Here is a 22,069-nt window from a genome sequence, read left to right on the forward strand (position 1 = left end):
GTTGAGACCGAGAGTGACTGCTGCCGGGATTCACGCTAGCGAGAGGCCAAGCCCCAGGGCCTTTCAAGGGCGCAGGAGAGGCTCCACCTCCACTAGGGCCAGCCCTGCGCGTTCCCACAAGTAGGGTGGCGCCTGGGCCATTAGGAGGGCTGTCCTGGCCAGCGCCGGCTCTCCCCAGTGGCCTGATCCCAGCACCCTCGGCCAGGGCAGCAGCAGCGACAGAGTGCCTGGCGGGAGGGCGGGGGAGGAGAGTTCCCAGAGGGGGAGTGTCCCCTCCACTGCCCTCTCGCTCCCCTGCCCAGACCTTCGAGGATGGGCCTCCACCCTCCTTGTGGGCAGGGCCTGTCCAGTGCCCATTTCTCACAGGTTCCAGGTTGTCACCTCCAGGGGGTGTCCTGAGTGGGGGAAGGAAGGAGAGGCCCTCAGGGAGGCTGGCCAGTTCTCTAACCATGGAGGGGACACACAGCAGCCTGTGCAGGGGTCGGGGAGGAGGCTCAGACCTCCTTCCCCAGGGGTGAGGGGTGCGGCGAGGGGGCACAAGCGTCCTGGGGCTCGTCCAGGCCCAGGCTGGACAGAGGGCCATTCTCTCTGCTCAGGGACTGGGGCCTGAGTCAGGGAACCGCAGGGCCAGGCAGGGAACATGAGGGGCAGGCCAAGAGCAAAGCTAGGCCGGGTCACCTCACACCTGGCCCTGAGCAGCCTCCAGCCCCGCCACCCCAGGCCCCAGCCCAGGAGAGACAAGTCAGGGTCACACAAAGTATTAAAAGACACCTCTTTACTGTTACGACGTAGCCTCGGTGCTCCACCTGAGGGGCGGCCAGAGCACCTCCTGCCAGGCGCCCTCAGCCTGCTGCTGTCGGCGGTCACTTGGCACTCGAGAACGGCCGCCTGCGCTGCTCCAGCAGCTCCTCCAGGTGGTCGGCCCTCTTCATCGCGGCCTGCAACAGGCCGTCCATCCTGGTCAGGCCCGAGCCACCCCCGCTCCCCCAGGAAGGCCGGCCGTGGGGACCCACCTCGTGCTGCTTCCGGAGGCTGCTCACGGCCTCCTCCTTCTTTGCCAGGGCCAGCTTCACCCTGCGGGGGAGCGTGCGGTGGGCCTCTGTGCGATGCCCCTGCCAGACCCCCACGCCGGCCTGCAGCTCTGAGTGCAGCAGGGTGGCCGGTGGGGGGCCTCCATCCCCCGAAGAGCAGGAGGGGCCACTCCTGCCCACCTTGTCCCAGCCCTGCTAACTGCGGCACTGGGCCGCCTGGAGCAGCCAATGACAGGATCTGTGACCCCACGGCTGACCCCATGTGAATCCATGCCCCTTGGGAAGGGCTCCCTGCTGAGAGGAGGACGAGAAGCCCCCACCACACGCCCGCGTCGCAGAGCACCCACGGAGGGCAGGCAGGTAGAGACCAGGGAAGGACTAAGGGACCCCTGGCGGCGGGGGGAGTAGGGGGTGGAGGGTGTCCACCCTTTTTGCATAGCACCCACTCCACCCAGGCCCAGGGGGCTAAGGGCCAGGGAGCTCCTCTCCAGACACCCACACATAGGGCACCCGCCCTGGCTGGGGTTGGCTGGGCTTCTTCCCAGGCTCTGGGGCGAAGCACCACATAGAGGACGACAGAGCCTCAAACACAGATCCTGGAGCAGCCACGGCTGATGCGGCCCAGTTCTGCATCGGCAGGAGGCAGGAAGCAGGAAGCAGGAAGCAGGAAGGAGGGCCCGCAGCCTGCTCGCCTTCCTGGGCCCAGCGTCCTCTTTGGAGCCACAGGGTCCCGCCTGCCTCCCCCAGCCCTGTGCTCCCCAGGACCCCACTCAGCCCTGCAGCCCACCTCCCGTGAACCTCCTCCAGCTCCGCCTGCTTCTCCCGCGTGAGCTGCTCCAGCTCCAGCCGCTGGCGGGTCCGCAGCTCGGCCAGCTCGGCCCTGACCCGCCGGTTCTCCTCCTCGGAAGCTGCCAGCCGGTCAGCGAACTCCTGGCGAAGGACCTGGGCCAGGCTGCTGCGCTCGCCAGCCAGCTGCTCATTTACCTGGGGTGGCGGGCGGGGACGACAGGGACGGCGTGAGCGGACGGCGGGGGCTGGGGGCTGGCGGTCAGCCACCCATCCCGCCTGCTCACCGCCTTCACATCCGCCAGCTCCTTCTCCTTCTGCCGCACCAGGCCCTGCAGACGCACGTTCTCCCCCTCGGCCTCCCCAAGGCGCCCCTTCAGCTCTGCGCACCGTTCCTGGAGCTTCCGCTCCGACTGTTCCAGCTCTGAGAGCTCCGCCTCGTACTTATCCCGGAGGCGTTTGACCCTGGTGGCGGGAGAAGCAGGGTCAGAGGCAGCCCCATTGCCAGTCTCTGGGCCTCGCTCCGGGGTTCTCGGGGCCTCACCGGCTCTCAGCGGCCCGCTCGTTCTCCTCCCTGGCCAGCGTCATGTCGGCCTCCAGCCGGTGGATGACCAGCTCGATCTCCTTGTCCCGGCCTCTCCGGATCTCTTCCTTCAGCTCCCGTTCCCGGTTCAGCAGCCACGCTTCCTGCAGGGGAGGCCCAGAGGGTTTGGGGGGCCAGCTGAGGTTGGCGGAGGAGGCCGAGGGATGGCCACATGGACTCTTGGGAATGACCTGATGGCAGGGAAGGAGAGGCCTCGCACTGCCCCAGGCCCCACCTGTCCTCAGGGGTGGAGGCCACATCCTGTCATCAGGACCCAGCATGGGACACAGCAGGGGCTTGAGTGGGAACCATTAGCACAGCCTGGTGCTTCTCCCCACTCAGAGACCCGGGACTAAGACCACAGAGACCACGTCTGCTGCCAAACTGACCCTCCTGATAAAAGAAGGGACCTCGTCTGGTTGCTGAGGGCAGGGCCGGGTGCCCCCACCTGGGTGCGAGAGCATCAGTGGGGCAGCCTCTTGGAAGGCAACCTGGAAACTGCCATCAGGTTTAACATGCCACGCCCTTTAACTCGGCAAACAGTCTGGGAACATATCCCACAGATATGGGGACCCCTCCGTGTGTGGCTAGGGGTGGGGGATAGCATGGCTGCTGGGCCACTGCTCAGGCTTTGTCCCCAGGCTGATGCCTTGTGTGGCCCCGGGTGCCTCTCCACCACAGCCTCCTTCCAGGACAGGAGAGGTTGACACAGCCCACCTGGTAAAAGGCATGAGAGGACAAGGAAAAGCCTGCTCCTGCGTGGGCCCCTTACACTGGCTGCAGGTCAGCCTGTCAACTTTGAGAGCAGCTACCTGGGCGAGGGGAGGGTGAGGAACGCCCGCCACCATCAAGTGGGGTCCGCTCCAGCCCCCTGGTCTCTCCCGAGCCCACCTGGAAGCTCACTCAAGTACGGTCAGAATCACCGCCAGCCCTGGGCAGCCAGAACCCACGTGTGCCCGAGGGGAGGCCACAGAGGTGGAGCCTACAAGCCAGCTTTGAAGCCTGGGGTGCCGGGCAGGAGGGGAGAGAGGGAAGGAAGACCCCACCCCCTGCCCCAACTTCACCGGCCTCCCACCTCCTTCTTGGCGGAGTTGGCCTCCCACATCTGTTTCTCCACCTCCAGCTGGTCCTTCAGGGCCTTCAGTTCCATCTGGGGGCAAGTGACAGTGTGAGAGCAGCCCCCGCTGGCTGCTCCCCACCCAGGGCAGTGTCTGCAAGAGCCTGGATGGGGCCTGCGGTCAAGCTGAGGGTCTGTGGTGAGCTAGCTGGGGAGTCCCGTCGTGTGAACCCAGGCTCAGCGTAGCACTACAAGCGTCTGCCACCCTGGCAGGTGGGCGCTGCTCCTGGTGGTGGCCCCTCTCCGCAGGTGGTGTGGGTGCTTTGCTGCTGGGCTGGCCTGGAGGGGCGGGGCCCGGGCGGGACGGGGTGGGGCTGACCTGGTGCCGGCGCTCCTGCTCCTCTCTCCCCTTCTCAAACTCGGCCCTCAAGGCCCGGCCCCCTGCCGAGCTGCTCTCCTCCAGCTGCTGCCTCAGCTCGTCCAGCTCTGCCCGCTGCCTGCAGGTGAGCAGAGGCCAGTTTGGTAAGGCTGGGCTGGGCTGGGCTGGGCTGGGCTGGGCTGGGCTGGGCTGGGCTGGGCCCCTCCCCGTGGTACCTGGCGGCCTGCTGGCCCAGCCGCTCCTTCTCCTCGGCCACCTCGTTGTAGAGCCGCCGCCGCTGCTGCTGCAGGGCCCGCTGCTCCTGCTCCAGGTGCTGCTCGAAGCTGCAGACACAGGACCCGCTGGAGGTGGGGGCCGCCGGAGCACTGGAGTCCCCACCCCATCCACCCCAGCCGCCACCCGGGCACGTCCCTCAGAACTGAACTGCCCAGTACAGCTGCATCCCTCGGTGTCCTACACCCCCCCATTTTCTCTGTCCTCCGAGGGAGGCCACTGCGGAGGAAGTGCTGTTCGCTCTGGGGGGTCTGCGCACACCCCAGGCCTCACCCCCACCCTCCACGCCCCCAGAGGGCTGGGACCCTCACCGCTGCTGGGCACGCTCCCACTCCTGACGGCCCAGCGCCTCCTTCTCCCGCTCCAGGTGCTCGCGGAGCTCCTCCGCCTGGCGTCCGTAGTGCTGGGCCGCGCGCTCGTCCGCCTGCAGCAGCTCCACCGCGTGCAGGCTCTTTAGCTTCTTCACCTCCTGCTTGTGCTTGGCGATCAGCTTCTGGATCTCAGGCTCCAGGCCTGGGGGGCGTGGAGGGAGACCGTGCTGCAGGGACCCTCCTCCACCACTGGAGAGGCGCTGCCCCTCACCCCTCTGTACTGTGGGGGACCCCCGACCTCTGCCCACCATGACACCAGGGCTGCAGTCCGGGCAGGGGACCCCCTCCATGGGCTCCAGCCCAAAGCACAGCTGAGTCCACCAGTGCCCACGGCATCTCTCCCTGCCCACCGCACCAAGGCTCCCTCCTTGGCGCTCTGGCCTGTTGGGTCTCCCCCTGGAGGAGGGGGGTCACTGGAGAGGAGGGTGTCCTGGGGCAGGAGGGCCGGGCATGGGCAGACACAGCTGGGGCTGCCCCATCAGCCCTCAGAAGGCTCTCTGAGTGGGGGAGGAGCGACTGTGCTGCCAGCAGGCGGCCCCCACCCCGAACGCCCATCTGGCTCGCTCCCCTGGAAGCTGGAGGAGACCAGGAGACCCGGCAAGGGGAGCCCGGCCAAGGGAAGGTGAGGCCCCCCCACTGGACCAGGCCCTCTGTCCGGACGCTGGTCTGTGGCCAAGCTCGTGTGCCGCCAGCCTCCCTTGCGCCTCCCGGCCTCGAGCCAGCTGGGCCGCATCCCTGAGTCTCACTGCTTCCCAGGAAGCCTCTCCGCCACGTGTGCAATTGGAACTACTGTTCTCACTCGAGACCCCCACGATTACTCCGCCCGAGTGGCGGCTCTGGGCACAGCGGCACCCACCTTTGACCGTGATCTCCTTGATCTTCCGGGTCTTCTCATTGATCCACTTTTCCCTGCGGACTTTTTCGGTGGCGCTCATGAGTTCTTTGAGTTTCTTAATCTCCTACCAGCAAGGAAACAGGAGTCAACAGAGGAGCTGTGTGAAGCTGTGTGAAGCGGGAAGATGCAAATGACAGCCCCCTTCTGGCCATCCCCTGGGTATCAGGAGGCGGCCTTTCAACAGTGACCTCGGGCAAAGCAGGAAGCACCAGGGGCTGCGGTTGTTGTCTGACGGAAGCCAGGAGTAGTAAGTGGCGTCCCTCTGACCGGGGACCAGAGCTGCGGCATGTCCTCGGTCACCTCCTCTGAACCCCACCTCCTCATCTGTGACACGGGAGAGGTCATGCGAGTCCCTCAGCCCCTGCCCCGGGGTCTGCCACTTGCCGGGCTTGCGGGAAGCAGCTCGGAGGTCAGGGAATGAGGCTCCGGGGGCCACCTGTCCTGGGGTCCCTCGCACAGAGCCTGCAGGCACACCAGGCCTGGGGTCAGGTGTCAGGAGGGCGAGGGGCTCACCAGCTCGTGCTGCTCCTGCATCTGGGCCTCCTTGTCCTTGAGCCTCTGGTCCCCCTGCTTCAGCTCGGCCACCAGGGCCTCGCACTTCTCACCCAGAGCCTTCTTGTCTTCGATCAACTGTGACCAGGGGCGGAGGTGAAGCTGCTGCCCCGTGAGGCCAGGAGACCCCGCCTCCCCTCACCCGGGGGGCCAGCGCACCAAATCCCAAAACACCCCGCTGCTCCTTGGTCTGTGCGGGACCCTGGGTCTGGGAGGGTGTGCACACATGGACAAGGGGCTGCAGCTGCCCCCGGCCCTCAAGCCCCCTGAGACCTGGCTGGTGTCAGCGGAGCTCAGGCAGGGACGGTGCCTTGCCTACAAGCCCCCCACTGTGGCCACATCAGGAGCTTCCTGGAATGGGGGTCATTCTTTCGACCCTGTCACCTGGCCTGTGGAGAAGGGCCTGACCGTTGCCTGCCAAGGGGTCTCTGTGAAGCCCCAGGATGGCACCCAGCCTCACTGAGGGCTCCAGGCAGACCCCCAACTTGGAGACACCTATGACCACCAAGCAGAGTGTCGCTAATGATCACGGGAGGCCACTCGGTTCCTCTGGGCTCCTTCCTCTCTTCACAGACCCCACACCAGAATTTTCCTCAGAAAACGACACGACGGGGGGGCTTGACTGAACACAGCGTGGGCGTGAAGCTGCCACCACCCTGTCAAGGGAGCTCTGGCTGCCCCACCAGCCCCAGCAGACCAGGCGTGGCCTCCCCGGGACACGGACAGTCTGGAACACACAGGAAAGTTCAGGGTGTGTCCTGCTGGACGCCTCCCACCAGGCCCCCAGAGGACCAATCGGTCCTCTGAGTGATCCCACATGGCTGGACCCCACCCTGGATGTGCTCTGCCCACCTGCTCCTGCTGCCCGCCCACATGCTGGGCTGGGGAGCACGGCCATGGGTGGGGGGAGGATTACGGCTGTGGGGAGCATCGCTGGGGGCTGGTGAGCAGCACCCAATGGGGCTGGTGTGCACTGGACCAGCCCTGGTCCCCACAGGGGAAGATGCTGCCCGTTTCTACAGAAGGAGAAGGAGACCCACAGGGGAGGCCAATGGCTCCAGAAATCTCCATGAGGCCCGAGCTGGTCTGGAACCCAGTCCCGTTCTCCTCCCTGACTGCTCAGGTCCTGACAGCCCTGCCCTCAAGCCCCGCCTCCCAGGCAGCACCACCTGGTCGATGAAGGACAGGTGCCGCTGTATGGTGGCCTCGTAGTGCTCCTTCTGCTGCCGCAGCTGCCGACCCAGCTCCTTCTCCGTCTCTTTGACCCGCCGGATGGTGAGGTCGCGCTGCTGCGCCTGCGGGAGGTGCGGGAGATGAGACAGAGATGAGGCCCTCGGGGCAGGCCGGGGACTCGCTCCAGCTGGGGACATGGGGACGGAGGCAGCGCTGGCGGCGACGTTACCAGCGCCCTCTGCAACAGCACCATCGCCTGCTTCTTCTCTTCCACCTCCAGCTGCAGCCGCATCACCGACGTGCTGACCTCGGACGCAGGCTCCAGGCGCCCCAGCCCCTCCTCCGGCATGGGCCCCTGGGGACGCGGCTGTGTCAGGCAGGCCCTGCTCACCTAGTGATGACCTGCCATCCCTCCCTGGAGACCCCTCCACACCTGGGGGGCCGAGGCCGGCGGGCCCTGCCCAGACTTCTCCATCTCATCCAGGAAGCTCATGATACTCTGCAGCTTGGCCTCCGAAAGCAGGGTCCCATCCCCGCGGGGGCAAGCAGCCACACTCAGCTTCCCAAATTTCTCCAGGTTGTCGGCCGTCAGGGAGCTGGAATCGTCCTCCTGCGGGGGGAGGGGGCGCAGCATTAGGGGCAGTCGCGGCAGCGGAAGACTCTGGGCTGGCCTTCCAGGAGCTGCTCAGGGCCCCCTGGGGCAGGAGAGGGCCTGGTCTGAGGGAGGGCCTCTCAGGCTGCCCAGACCCCGGCAGGGCATCCATCACCTGGGGGCACCACTGGCAGAGAGGTGGTGCCCACCCCACCTCCACCCCTGGGTTATTCTGGGGGTCCTAAACCTTAGTGAGCCCGGGGATGACAAGGGGGTTCAACAAGGTCCCATCTGGCCCTCGTTAGCGTCCTGACTAGAGCAGGGAGGAGCCCGGTGGACTTCCCTGGCCCCCAAAGCGCCCCTGTGACCCGCATGGACAGTGGCAAGGCCCACGGTCACCTCGTCGGTCCAGGCGTATTTGTCCTTGTGGTAGGCCTCGGGGCGGGGCAGCGGCTCAGGCTCCTGCTCCAGCAGCTTCAGCGTGTCCAGCAGCTCGTCCAGGGTTGCCCTGGACTTGGCCCTGCTCCCAGCAGGGCCCAAAGCTTCCAGGCCCTCGCCAGCCACGTCCTGGGAGCTGGCATCCTGCAGCAGATGGGCCATTAGAGGCAGAGACCACCAGAGAACGGTGCAGGGGAGGCCGGGGTGAGACTTCCTCCACACGGGTGCCTGCCCGCTCAGCCACAGGGACTGGGTTTGCCCCCCAACCCACCTCCAGGGAAACAAAAAGGGTGGCCGGGTGAGATGGGTCCGGGCCTGGCCTCCTCGTCCCTCAGGCTGGAGGCGTTGGCCAACACCTAACCTCTGAGCTTCCAGCTCTCTTCTGTGTGCCTGCACAGGCCCCACCCCAGTATCCATGAAGACCCAGCGGGATTCCAGAGCAACCATTGAGACCCCAGCCCTCCGCTGGAGCGACAAGACCCATCCTGGGTGGCCTTTCCTGGTGTGAGTGACCCCACAGCCAGGGAGGGGCAGGGAAAGGGCAAACGCAAGCCACCCCGGCACAGATGCACCCCAGAGCTGAAGCCGGGCAGGGAGGGCAGGAAGGGCTGTGCCGAGACCTGAGGCTTGTCCTCTGGAAGCTGCCGGGGCTCTGGCGACGAGTCGTGGGCAGGCTGGCAGGGGTCCTCCAGGCCCGCGGTGCGGAAGCCAGCCCCTGCACAACGGAATGCAGCGTCAGCCCACCTGGGGGCAGCGAACGTGGGGGAGCCCTTGGGAAGAGGCCAGGGAAGGGGGATGCAGGCCTGGGACAGCACGTGCCACAGTGGACCTCACGGAACAGCGGGGACAATGGAGAGCCCTGACCTCCCGGGGCGAGAGGTCAGGTAGCTGGTGCAGCTGCTCTGTAGGGACCCTGTGTCCAGCTCCAGAGTAACTGGGGCAGAGGTGGAGAAGCAGGGCCTGGCGTCTGCTGAGAACGACACCCCCTCCTCCACAGGTGGAAGCCACAAACGGGGCAGTGGCACAGGGGGCCAGAGGACACTGGCAGAGGCCACACCTCCTTCTCAGCCACGGGCCTCCCTGAGGGAAGGGGATGGGGAGGTCTGGGCACGGGGGTGTCCGCCTTCAGGGATGGCTGCACCTGGGGTCACCATACCCGGGGTGTCTGCACACAGAGCCGGAGGCAGAGGTGGGCAGGCGGCAGGGCAGCCTCCGGGCTCTCGGACCTGCTCACCAGTGTTATTGGCCTTGCGGGTCTGCTGGGCGGCGCTCCCCGGCCTCAGGGTTGGCTCCTGGGTGGTCTGGGGCTTCCCTGTCTCCCCCGGCCGCTTCAGCAGCCCACGGTCAGCGTTACCTGACTTCTGGGCTCGCTTCTGCTGCAGTTCCTGCCGTGGGGAGCACCTGTGAGCAACCCCGCCCAGGGGAGAAGGCGGCCCCTCGTCCTCCCCAAGCCGTGCTGTCCAAGGCCCCACACCCAGGGGCTCAGGGAAGGGGGGGCCCCCAGGAGCGCAGCGGTGCTCTCGGCACATGGGGGTCCTGCCTTAGCACCGGGCTCCCCATGTGGCTCAGGTCACCCCTCACCTGGATGGCTGCCCTCCGGGCCTGGCGCGCCTTCTCCTCCCGGGCCTTCCTCCTGGCCACCTCTTTCTGTTGGTGCTGGTCCAGGAGGGTCCCCTCTCCTAGCCGCTGCCGCTGCCCCTGCAGAAGCCGAGCCATGGTGGGTTTCACTGGGAAGATGGGGTTGCCCCATCCTGCCATTTCTCTGCCCCACAGAGGACAAGCCCCCCTCTCCCAGGTGGCCAGCGGCTCCTGCAGGTGGGAGATGGCTTTGCATCCCAGCCAGAAACCCACCCCACCTTTCAGCAGGGGTGACCTGGCACCCAGGCCCTGCCAACTGAGTGACTCAGGAGGGAGGAAACTGGGCCCCCAGATAGGGGGGACCCATGGGGCAATTCTAGGTTCACCCCCACTGGTCCGAGAAACCCTGCCATATAGCTGGACCCCTGGGATTCTCGCCCGCCCCCTCAGGGTGTGGCTCACACACACACACACGCTGACCTCTCGCTTGGACGCCAGCAGGTGCTCCAGGCGGGCGGCTCCGGCTCGGCGCCGTTGCACTTGATGTCGGTACCAGCGCTGGATGGTGATGGCGGCCTGGTTCACCTGGTGGATAAACCTGCCAGAAAGTGGGGCTCAGGATGGAGGCGGCTGAGCCAAGGCCTCCCTCCCCGGGTCTCCAGAAGGCCCGGCAGGCAGAGAAGCCGGCGGCTGTGCACGTGGCCCTTCTTCAGGTGCCAGCGTCCCCCAGGGAAATGGAAATGCTCATCCGCACAGGTTATGCACAATTGCTAGAAACAGAAAGTAACCCAAAGGCCCACCACCTATGCGTGAGCACTGTGTGCTCCTGACAGCGACATTGCTCACAGACAAACAGCAACAAACCAGGGACTCTGCAGGCCAGGCACGGAAGGCCACAGGCCGGTGCTCTAGTCAGGGCCTGCTAGGGAAGGCAAGCTGCAGGGGACGGGCTGGCGTGGCCAGGGTCTCGGCTGGAAGGGGCTGGGTGGGAGGCGTGCGAGGGGATCCCAGGGGGTGACATCGTTCCGTCTGCACGTGCATCAAACTCATAGACCTGTGCCCTAAAGGGGGCGTGTCTTGTTGTACGTAAATTATACACAGTAAAGCGGGTTAAACCCAAAGCCTTCACCTTGGCTCTCAGGGACACTGTTGATTCACTCAGCAAAGGTGCTAATGGACCATCTAGGACGTGAGCAGTCACCGGCCGTGGGACATGCACGCAGAGGGGAGCCCTGGTGGGGACACCCGGGCCTCACCCAGCTCGTCCCGCTTGCCCACTGCCAGGGCCCAGTCCCAAGCTCTACTGGGACAGCAGTGGTGACGGCTCAGACAGGTGAGGCTCTCAAAGCCCAGCCTCTGATCGCTAAGCGGTTCCTGATGGGGCACAACGTCACAGACCTGAGGCTGCAGCAGGAGAGCCCACCAGGCCCACCCTCCGCGCTCCCCTGGGGCAAGATTCTAGGGGCGGCTCCATCAGTTGTTTGGAGTTTTTCAGTTTTATATCTTCTTTCTGCTTAATGTTTTTTTAACGAACAGATTTACTGAGGTATGGTTTACATACTTATAAAATTCACCCATTTTGAGTATACGATTCAATGATTTTTAGTAAATTTACAGAGTTGTACGACCGCCAGCATGATCTGGTTTGAGACCGTTTCCATCGCCACCCAAAGCACTCCCCTGGCCCCAGGCAGCCACCGCTCTACTTTCTGTTTCTGCAGATTTGCCTTTCTTGACGTTTTATATAAAAAGAATTGTACGTGTGGTCTTTTCAGCCTACATATCTTAAAACAACTCTTAAATGGAAATTTCTCTCAGTGGTACCTAAGGCCTCCTCCCAGCCCCGGCTGCGGTCACCTCTCAGCCTCCTCCTCGGTCACCTCCTTCCGTCTGAGCTGGCCGGCGGTGCCCCCTGAGTTGTTCTGGACCGTGTGGTTGCCACGGGCCGCGTTCTTCTGCGGCTTCCCGAGGCTGCTGCCCTCGCCCTCGTCTGTGGCTGCCTTGATGATGTTGCTGACCGGGAGGGCAGAGAAAGGCTCACAGCCGCCTGACAGGGCCCCCCTCTCCTGGCCCCTGGGGGACGGCTCTGCCTGCAGCCTGGGGAGCTGCCTTGGCCTGGTCCTGGGGCCTTGGGCCTGGGAGGAGGCACCCACAGGTCCTGTTCCCCGTTCTGACTTGCTGGTCATCGCCAGGGTCACCTACTCCGCCCCCACCAGGGCCCGTCTGGTGGCACCCAGGGTTAATGGGCACGGCATTTAAAACAGCAGAAAGGTCTCAAATGTCACAGGATCCCAGAGCCAGATGGTGACTCAAGACACCCATGGGCCGTCCCTGACCTGAGCACACCATGCAGTGGACGTGGGGGTGACGGACTAGGGGCTGCTCTGCTCAGCTCAGCTCAGCCCTGCTCGAGACCCCCCTTGGCTTTGGTCTTAGCCGGGGACCAGAGACTCAGGGGGTGGCTGCGGCTTCCTCGGCAGGACCTCAGGCTGGAGTGAGCCCGGGCCCGCCTGTGTGGCCCAGGTCATGCACCGTGCAAGGCTGGAGCCAGGGCCTTACTTGAGGGAGGGAGCCATGTGGTTGGAGCTCTTGGGGGGCGGCACCTTCTCCGAGGGGGTGTAATGGTTGTGCACCATGGTGGTGACGCAGTTGCCCACGGCGCCCTTGTTGCTCCTGCCAGGAGAGACCGGGGCAGGGGGGTCAGGCTCTGAGAAAGAACCCCGAGTCACGCTGTTGATGCCAGGGCTCACTGTGGCGTCGTCTCAGTGTCCCTGCCGGTGGAGCCCTTCTTGGGACCCGAGAAAGCTCCACCAGGGCATTCCACCGAGCAGAACCCGAGGTTTGAGGGTGAAAACTGCGGCCCCTGACTTTGGACATGCCTGCGACAGGGTGGGGGAACGGTCACAGACCAGTCAACAGAGAAAGGACCTCCCCCTGCCAGTTACACGTGATGGATGGAATACACACAGTTTTCTCTCTGCCCCTCTCAAACCCTCTAGAAGGAATAAAAAATGTACAAACACACAAGGATGAGAAGACGAGACAGCGGCAAAGAGATGTCCACAAAGTTCCTGAGGACGAGGAACAGAGGGCCCAGTGGTGACTGACTCGCAAAGTGAGTGAGGGGAAACCTGGGTGCCGCAGGGGCCACGAGGCGGCTGGTCTGCACCCCAGAATCCAGGGAGGTGCAGGAAGCAAGGGCACCTGGCTCTTCCAAAGCAGCAGCTGTGCCTGCACCCCCTTCCTCACTCTGAGCATCAGGCACCAAGCCCGTCCTGCCCCGCCCCTCCTCCTGCAGAAGACAAGCAGCTAGGTCTCCAGGTGAAAGTCTGTGCACTGGACCAGGACACCCCCATCCCTTTCCTGCTGGTCCGCAGAACTGGTGGCCCTCAAATAACCCCGCGGGGGAGACAGGAGGATCTCTCCCTGGAGAGACTGGGCAGCCCCACAGAAAAGTCCCAGACGCAGACAGGTGGGGAGCCCCCAGCACAGCAGCCTGGTCCCCACACAATCACCCCAAAGTGAAGCCTCCAGGCAACTTTTAGGGCCTCCCTCTTAAATTCTGACAGAGCCAGTATTCCAGACATTTGGGGAAAGACCCACATGTGAAAGGTCAACAAACAGAATATGATGGAAATAAGGCCAAGCAAAGAATAGGACATTTCAACAAATCTACACTCAGTGTCAGGCTGTGCTGATAAATCTTTAACAGCCAAGTCTCTAGAGAGAAAAGCTCTTATCTGCAGCATCTGCCAATGTCAGTGACAATATTCCCACCATGGCTGATTTCAGACACCCTGAAACCAGAGCCGGGCAGAAGAGGACAGTCAGTCTCGTGAGCCAGTGCAGGCAGCTCCAGCCGCCTCTGCGTGGAATCCTCAAACACGTGAGAGATGAAACAAGAACAAGATGCTACGAAAGAGGAAGGATGGAGAGACGTTCGAGAACAAGAGGAGCTGCAGGAGAAGAAACAAAGTGAGCAAAGGGTTGAAAGACACAGTTAGGTGCATCTATCAGAAAGCAGATCCCAAAGCTAAAGAGAAAGAAAAGAAGGGAAGACGCCAACTTTGTAGAATCAACCCAGGAGGCCCAACATGCAAATAACAGCAGTCGCAGAAAGAACAGGAAAAAGAAAAGGGAGAAAACTGTCAAAGAAATGACAAGAGGAAATTTCCTAGAACCAAACAGCACAAGTGTGCACATGGACCAGCCACCAAAGCCCAGTGTGATGAGTGAAAGGACCACATCTAAGGCCTGGCCCTGGGAGCTTCCACAACAGAGAAATGAAAAGATGACTCAAACTGCTTCTAGAGGGAGGAAAACAGACACGTGAAAGGACTGGGGATCAGGAAGGCAGTGAATTCACAACAGCTCTCCACGGAAACTGAGCAATTGCTTCAAGATGTCAGGAAAGCTTTCCAATCTAGAACTCAGCGCCAGCCAAACTCTCAGTCGGTGGGACGGTCACGGCATGTTCAGGCACATGTGGTCTTAGAAACTTTACCTCCCACACGTTCTTCCTGAGGAATCTACGGGAGGATGTGCTCCCCTAGAGATGGAGGAAACGGAGGGCCTACCAGGAGGGAGGGGGTAGCGGAGGGCGGCCAGCTTGGACCCAGGCGAGAGAAGACAGGGCTCCGAGACGTTTCTCTGGAGGAAGGTGGATGGGCAGGGCACCTGCTGGCCTGCTGGAGGGGAGTTCTAAGGTTCTCTTGTCAAGTCTGGGAGAAGACGTGACCCACACAAAGACAACGAACCAAGGAGGAAAACAAGAGATCATTTTTAACTCCGGGAAAAACAGAAGTGTGCCCCAAACATCAACAACGTCTCTTGAGCAGGTTCTGCTCTGAGGTTCACATCTTGGATTCCTCAATCCTCCTGACTCTGGGGGGCAAACACAACCATTATACCCTTGGTATAAATGAGGATCCTGGGGCCCAGGAGGGTTAAGCAACCTGCCCACAGCAATGTTCCGAGGCACCCTGGTCCAGACACAAATAAGACAAAGCGGCCACCCCCGGGAGCTCTGGGTAGGCGGGGCCGTGTGGCCCTGCAGCCGGCGCACCTGTTGTTGGCAGTAAAGTTGGGGGCCAGGGGCACCGTGCACTCTCTCCTCCGTGGGCCCACCAGCACGTCGAGGGTGCCAGGACTCTGGGCATCGGGTGGCAAGGTGAAGGCCCTGGGCTGGTCATCCTGCACATAGACGACAGCCTGTGACCTCGCTGCACACGCCACTGACACAGGGCCCCTGCCCTGCCCCCACTGCCCCACGCACACATGGGGAGCGGTGGGATGGCCCAAGGGCTGGGACATTCTTTGCTGCTCCTCCTCACGTTGACCGCTGTGGTCAAAGCGGGCTAACTAACACTGATGCCTCCCATCCCCTGCTGGCCCACCCTGCAGGGGCAGCGAGAACAAAGCCGGAACCAGGCGTCACTCCCAACGGACACGGGCCGCGTGACGTCCTGTCCGTTCAGCTCAGCTGCAGCCTCACCAGGATGTTCCACGTGGCTCCCTTCTCGCTGGAAGCTTTGCTCAGACTGGCAAGCCTCTTTCTCCCACCGGGGCTGCCCTCAAAGAGTGTCAGGAAGTCCGGGGGCTCTTCCGGCCTGTGTCGCAGAGAGGATGGCAAGCAGGGATAGTCACTGGGCCCCGGGAGCCCGACTCCAGGAACCCAGACGGGGGTCGTCTTACGAGGGGACAGGAGGGACCAGGTCACCGGTGGGGACTCCTGCTCCCCAGCCCACAGCATAAAATATCATTTCTCAGCCCCGATCTGACAACTGCACCTGGAAGAGGTGCTCACACCTGTCCTGTGGCCACCACAACACCCACAGGGAAAGCGCAGCAAGGACAAGGAAGAGGAGCAGGCAGGGGGATGGTGGCCTTGAGGTCCACATCTCTGCGCAGGAAATGATGGGCCAAGACTCGTCCCGCCTGCCCCGCCCAGGGCTGGCCCCCCGTCCAGCCAGCGCTCACGCCAGTGAAGCTGGGAGAAGGGCTAACAGAGGGAGGAGAGAGCAGGCTGGGGGTACCTGAGGGGTCAGAGGTTACCTGAGGGGGCCGGGCCATGCCTGGCTGGCTTGTGGCTGGTTGACCTGCGTGGCACTGTTAGATCTGCGAAGGTTGCTGACGGCCCGGGAGCCTCCGGGCCCTGGGGCCTCCTGCCAAAAGGAGGGAAGCAACCAACCATGTGGCCAAGGTTTCAGACCCTCGCCAGTCCACGCAGCACTGGCCAGGCTTGGACACAGATTTAGAGAGAGGCTCTCCTGGGTCACACGTAGACAGGTGGGCAGGGGAGCAGCATGGGGGTCCTGGGTTTGACCTGCTGAGCGGGGGCTGGTCCTCGGCCTCTCACACGAAGTGGGAGCTCCTCACCCCTGGCAGACGGAAGGTCCGAGAGGAAGCGTGTGAGGCCCGCCCGGGCGCCGCAGCAAAGGCTGACCATCCTCCTCGTCACCTTCTAACCAACGAGCCTGGGCACTCACTACCCCCTGCAGCTCTCGTCCCGCAGCTCCCGCGGCCATCCGGCTGCCCGCCTGCCCTGCCCTGCCTGGTATCTCAAGGCTACCAGGAGCTCCTCCTTCCCCACACATCAACCCCGTTTACAGAGGAATCACACAAATCCAAATGTTGCTGGAACAGGAGAGACAGAGGGCTTGGTGCTGGCAGGATCTAGGCTCTGCCCGGGGCCAGCTGACCCCAGTCTTGACCTCTTGGTGAGTCAGCTCCCTGGTCTACAAGCCGGAGTCCTTCCTGCCCCGGGGCGGCCCCAGGGATGCATGGGATGATGGACATGAAGGTGCCTGCTGAGGTGAGGAGCTTACCCAGGAGTCAGACGCCACCCCGAGGTAGGGGGCCCTGGACACCCCTGGACCTGAGGCCCAGCCCTAACACTCACCAGCATCTTCCTCCTTGGCTCGCTGCCAGTGACCACGGAGATGGAGCGGGCGACGGGCTTGGCGGTGGAGGCACTGTTGGGACGCCGGGACATGGGCGGAGGGAGGCCTGTCAGACTCAGGTCCATGCTTTCCGGGCTGCCCTCGGGAGGGCCGGAGGGGCCACTGAGGGCCCTGGAGCCTTTCATGGTGGACAAGTAGGCCCTGAGCAGGGAAGAAGGGATGCGAGGAGGTGTCCTCCGAGGAACCAGGTGCGCACACATGACCTCTGGCCCGGCCGCAGGGTCCCAGGGCGCCTGAGTCTGCCTGCCACCCAGCTCCCCAGAAGCCTGCCACGCCCACCACCCTCCTCACTGGGTGGCCATCTCCTCATTAGGAGCAGAAGCGAGTGGCAGAGTGGGACCCCGAGCATGAACGGCAAAAGGAGGTCCTCCTGGGGTCAAGATGACCTTCCCTGGAGGGGCACTGCTTGGGGTGGCCGGGGGCTGCGGCAGTCATGGCTGTGAGCCCCCGCCCCGTGACAGGTACTCCACCCGCCTGGGCCTCATGTTCCTCATCTGTAAAATGGGCCTTTAAAAGTGCCTCCCCAGGGGTCATCATGAGGCTCAGACAAGACGGCTGTGAGGCTGGCGCGTGGTGAGCACCCCACAGGCGATATTCTAACTGGGGTTTGTTAGGGCCCCCAAACTTATCTGACCACAGAACGCCCTCCATCTCCTCAGAACCACCCAGAATATCCATGAGCTCCTGGGATGCGGCATCTGCTCTCGTGTCCAGGTTCCCCTCCTCCCCTCCTAGGTTGGCCGCCTCTGCAGCGTCCCATGCTGGCCCTTCCTCTTCTGACTGCTCAGCCCTGGGCCTCTCTCTTCATCCTGGGGGACCGCCTCTGGCCTCCTGGCTTCAAACACCATCCATGGGCTGCCGGTTCCCACAGGCATACCTCCCGCCCCCCTGTCCCCTAGTTCCCAATTTAGCTAACCACGGAGCCCCTGGTACCTCAGACCCAAACAGACTCCTGACTACCGCCTCCAGCGCCCCTCGCTGGCGGGCATTTTCTGAAACCGGCTCAGACCGAAGATCCAGGTCTCGTCCTGACATCCTCTCCCTCACCTCCACACCTGGCCCTCAGCAACCCAGCCGGTGCCCCTTCCCCGTCAGTCCCTTCCCTCCACAACCCCCATGTGAGCCCCCATCTCCTCAAACTGGACAACCGCAGCAGCCCTCCTCCGGCCCTGCCTGGCCGGCCCAGCCCCTCCCCGCACAGCAGCCACAGCTGATCTTTCTGAACCGGATCTCGGATCAGGCTGTGCCCCCAGTGAAGACCCTCCGAGGGCTCCCAGGCAGGGAGAATAAAGTCCACATGCCTAATGCCCCTCAGACCTGACCCTGATCTCTGTGACCTCCTCACTGCCTCCCTTTTCCCTCCTCAATCTGCTTGAGACCCTTCCCTGGGATGTCACGAGGCCCCCTTTCACTCAGAGGGCTGCCTGTCGCTGTCACTCTTCATCCCTCATCCTGTTTCATTCTTCTTCACTTGACCACCTGCCCACACAGGTTGGTCTGTGCACTGCCTGATGCCCTCGTAAGAATGTAAGGTCCATGAGGGTGGGGACCATGCAGCCGCAGAACCGGGCACGTGGCAGGTGTTCAGGTAACAAGAGGGGGTGAGCCGGCACCAGGAGTGACCAGAGAGGAATGAGCACAGCCCTCTGGGCCACGGAGGACTCTGGTGGGCCAGCGAGCACACACCATCGTCACCCAAGGCCAGCGCTGCAGCCTCCTTCAGCCCCAACACCCACAGCAGAGGCTTTGGCCCCTACTCTAGAGCGTGAGGGCAGAGGCTGTCCCTGCCACTCACCAGGCCAGTGTCCTCAGTTATGCATTTCCGGTCGGGTCGTGGGGGTGAAATTTAACACCCTCTTCTCCTCCAGGCACTGGCCACACCCAGCTGGACCCCGGCTGGCCCACTCAAGGAGGAGCGTGCAGGGCTCTGGGATGGTAAACACAGCCTCTCCGTGGAAACCTCCAGGCCAGACCTCACCTTGCATATAGAGGTGTCCCTCCCAGGACCTGAAGGTGGGTGTCCAGAGCCTCTGCCTGGACCCCTCAAGATGGGCTGTCCCAGGACCCCAGGCAGCTTCTCTGCCCGGCAGCTCCCCATCTCTGTGGTTTGGCTCAAGGTGGTGAGACCGGACTGCTGAATGGTTTCCACCCCATCCTCCTGCGAAGGCAGGAGGAGCTCAACGGCCCTGGGGCATGAGCCCCTCCTCACCTGTGCGGGGGCACCAAGGGGCTCTCACCTGCACCCTCCCCCTCATCTGGGCAGACCCCTTTACCTGCATAAGGACCCCCCCCCCAGTCACCTGCGTGGACCCCGTCACCTGTGCGAGGGCCAGACCCCCTCACTTGCGCTGGCCTCCGCATCTGGGCGGGCCCAGGACCACCTCACCTGCGCGGGGACGCCCTCATCGGAACAAGGCCCCACTCACCTGCACGTTCCACCTCACCTGCGCAGCCCGGGATGCCCCTCCCTGCGCGGTCCAGGAACCCCCTCACCTGCGCGGGCCCCATCATCTGCGCAGGCCCTGGACCCCCCTTAACTGCGAGGGCAACCCCACCTGCACAGGGATCCCCTCACCTGCGCGGGTCGGGCCTGGGACTCGGGGCCTGCGGGACCGAACGGCGAAGGGTGCGCGGGGCCCTCCAGGCAGGGACGGGCGGGGCCCAGGCTTTGGGCCGGCGACTTCACGCCCCCGGCCCCGGCGCTGACTCCGAGGCCCGGTGACAATGAAACGGCCGGGAGGCCGGGCGAGCAGCCGCAGCTAGCAACCAGCAAACAGCCTAGCACCTCCTCCCCGTCCGTCACGGAGGCCCGCCTTTCCTGCCCGCGCCGCTTTCGAATTGGCCCTCCGGCCGCCCGCTCCGGACGTCCTGGGAGCTCATTGGGCCGCTCGGCTGTCCTTCGGGAAGTTCAGGCGTGGGAGGAGCAGCAGAGAGCTGAGGGCCCGTGGTGGCGGCGGGCTGCCGATTGGACTTGGCTGCGGGAGGCGGGGTCTCGGCAGAAGTGGGGGCGGGTCCTGGGCGGAGCCTGTGGGGAGGGATGGAGAAAGGGGCGGGGTGTGGGGAGAGCAGCCGGGGGTGTGTGGAGAGCAGCCGGGGGTGTGTGGTCGCTCCGAGCTTCTCTTTCACCCCAGCTCAGCCAGCTTGCGCGGCTGCCACAGGGTCCCCGAACTCCCACGCCGTCCCCCGGCTCCCACGCATACTTCGGCTCCCACGCCGTCCCCCGGATCCCACGCGGAACCTCGGCTCCCACGCGGTCCCCGGGTTCCCTCCTTGCCGAGACCCGTCTGGACACGTGGATCCCACTACCCCGTGAAAGCTCCGTTTTGGGGTCCAGACCTGCGAGTCCCAGGGAGGCCCGCCTCGGGGGAAATGTGAAGCTGTCAATAGGGTGCCCTTTCTCGGGCGGCTCTGACACCGACTCCCACACCCAGTGCGCGGTGGCTTTGCCCTTTTTGTCTCCATCCTTTCTGTCTTGACGATGCCTTTTTTTTTTTTTTTTGCCTCCTCGAAAGTTTTAATCCTCCCACCTCCACCCCCGCACCTGGAAGTTGTTTCCTATTGTAACCCATGTCCACAGGCCCCACTGGCAGGGCCTCTCCTCCTTGGTGTCCTAGGTGTCCCACGAACGGCACGGTGCGTCCTTCCCAGCGCTCAGGTGGACCCAGCACGCCCAGCGCCGCGCTGCTCGGCCAGATTCCACCGGTCTGTGATCCCTTCACCAGGAAAGCCCCCTCTCCTCCATGAAACTTCTGATCTCACCAACAAGTCGTCTTTCCCTTCAAAATAACAGCACTTTGCTGATTTTTGCCCCACTTTTACAAATCACATACTTTTTTACTTTAATAAATTTTAATTTATATCAATAAAAATCACATTTTGGAGTGTACAGCTGAGTTTTGACGATGCCTAGAGTTGTTGTACCACCACGCAAACAAGGCACAGAACATTCTCTCCCCTCCCCAAACCCTGGGCTGCCTCTTTGTAGCCAAACCCTCCCCACCCCTTGCCCCAGCCACCACTAACCTGTCCCCTGTCACTATGATTTTGCCTTTTCCAGAGTGTCGTAGAAATGCAGTCCTGCGGTGTGTAGCATTTTGGGTCTGGCTTCCTTCACTTAGCGGTGTGAGAGGCATCTATGTTCCTCTTCATTGCCGACTAGTATTCCACAGTATGCGTGAACCATACTTTATTACTCAGCAACCCAAGGACATAGGGTTGTTTGCAGTTTGGGACAATTATGAATGGAACTGCTGTAAACATTTACTATTAGGCTCTTGTATGAACATAAAGTTTTCATGTCGCTTGGGTAAATAAATACTTAGGAGGGGACTACTGAATTGTATTGTAGGTACATGTTTAACTCTCTAAGAAACCGCTCAACTTTTCCAAAGGAGGTGTATCTTTTTACATTCTCACCAGCAGCGTGTGAGTTCCAGTTGCTCCCCATTGCTCTCACAATTGGTATTACTGGGTTTTTTAATTATTATTATTTTTAAGTAATACTAATAGGTGTGTAGTGGTATCCCACGTGGTCTTCAATGGCATTTCCCTAATGATGTCGAAAATCTATTCATGGGCTTCTCTGCCCTATATTCATATACCTTCTTTGGTGAGGTGTCTGTCCAAATCTTTTGCCAGCTTTGTAAACTGGGGTTTTTGTTTTATCATCGAGTTTTGAGTGTTCGTTATATGTTCTTGATACAAGTCCTTCCTGAGAGCTGTGATTTGCAAACATCTTCTCCAGTCTGTGGCTTGTCTTTTTGTCCTCTTCACTGTGGCATTCAAAGTGAAGTTCTTCAACTTCAGTGGCACCCAGTTTTTTCTATTACAGTTTGAGCTTTTTGTATCTCATAGAAACCATTGCCTAATCCAAGGACAGAACATTTTCTGCTAGGCTTTCTTCTGGAAGTTTTACACTTAGGTCTGTGGCTCACTTTAAATTTTGTGTAAGAGGGGCTTCCCTGGTGGTGCAGTGGTTAAGAATCTGCCTGCCAATGCAGGGGACATGGGTTCGAGGCCTTGTCCAGGGAGATCCCACATGCCGCGGAGCAACTAAGCCTGTGTGCCACAACTACTGAACCTGCGCTCTAGAGCCTGTGAACCACAACTACTGAGCCCATGCGCCACAACAATTGAAGCCCACATGCCTAGAGCCCGTGGTCTGCAACAAGAGAAGCCACCGCAATGAGAAGCCCATGCACCACAATGAAGAGAAGCCCCCGCTCGCTGCAACTAGAGAAAGCCCATGCAGCAACAAATACCCAACACAGCCAAAAATAAATAAATAAAATAAATTTTTTAAAAAATCTGTGTAAGATATGAGATGGGGCCAAGCCTCACTCTTTTCTTCCAGTTGTTTCAATACTATCCGGTGAAAGTCTATCCTTTCTCCATTGAAT

The 22,069-nt window shown here is 62.2% G+C and overlaps 1 protein-coding gene across 5 annotated transcripts; it reads right to left on the reverse strand.

Moving 5' to 3' along the window:
- Positions 1-755: 755 nt before the first annotated feature.
- On the reverse strand, positions 756-19,463 carry CEP131 (centrosomal protein 131). 5 transcript variants are annotated; one of them, XM_059909109.1, is made up of 26 exons: positions 19,246-19,463; positions 16,610-16,811; positions 15,763-15,872; positions 15,203-15,317; positions 14,774-14,901; positions 12,268-12,381; positions 11,566-11,721; positions 10,189-10,306; positions 9,712-9,828; positions 9,365-9,515; positions 8,751-8,845; positions 8,092-8,274; positions 7,534-7,710; positions 7,330-7,455; positions 7,097-7,222; positions 5,889-6,005; positions 5,337-5,439; positions 4,421-4,622; positions 4,052-4,159; positions 3,837-3,954; positions 3,476-3,550; positions 2,362-2,504; positions 2,105-2,282; positions 1,819-2,015; positions 1,014-1,074; positions 756-938 (listed from the first exon to the last, which is right to left on the reverse strand). In XM_059909109.1, exons 2-26 carry the CDS (start codon positions 16,793-16,795, stop codon positions 864-866), a joined length of 3,279 nt encoding a protein of 1,092 aa, XP_059765092.1. In that variant the 5' UTR covers positions 16,796-16,811; positions 19,246-19,463; the 3' UTR covers positions 756-863. The 5 variants fall into 5 exon arrangements, with proteins under 5 accessions (XP_059765092.1, XP_059765091.1, XP_059765094.1 ...); XM_059909108.1 differs by having other exon boundaries at positions 7,094-7,222; XM_059909111.1 differs by lacking the exon at positions 11,566-11,721 and having other exon boundaries at positions 7,094-7,222.
- Between the last annotated feature and the right edge of the window lie 2,606 nt (positions 19,464-22,069).

The sequence above is a fragment of the Balaenoptera ricei genome, chromosome 20 (genome assembly GCF_028023285.1).
Source record: "Balaenoptera ricei isolate mBalRic1 chromosome 20, mBalRic1.hap2, whole genome shotgun sequence".
Lineage (NCBI taxonomy): Eukaryota > Metazoa > Chordata > Mammalia > Artiodactyla > Balaenopteridae > Balaenoptera > Balaenoptera ricei.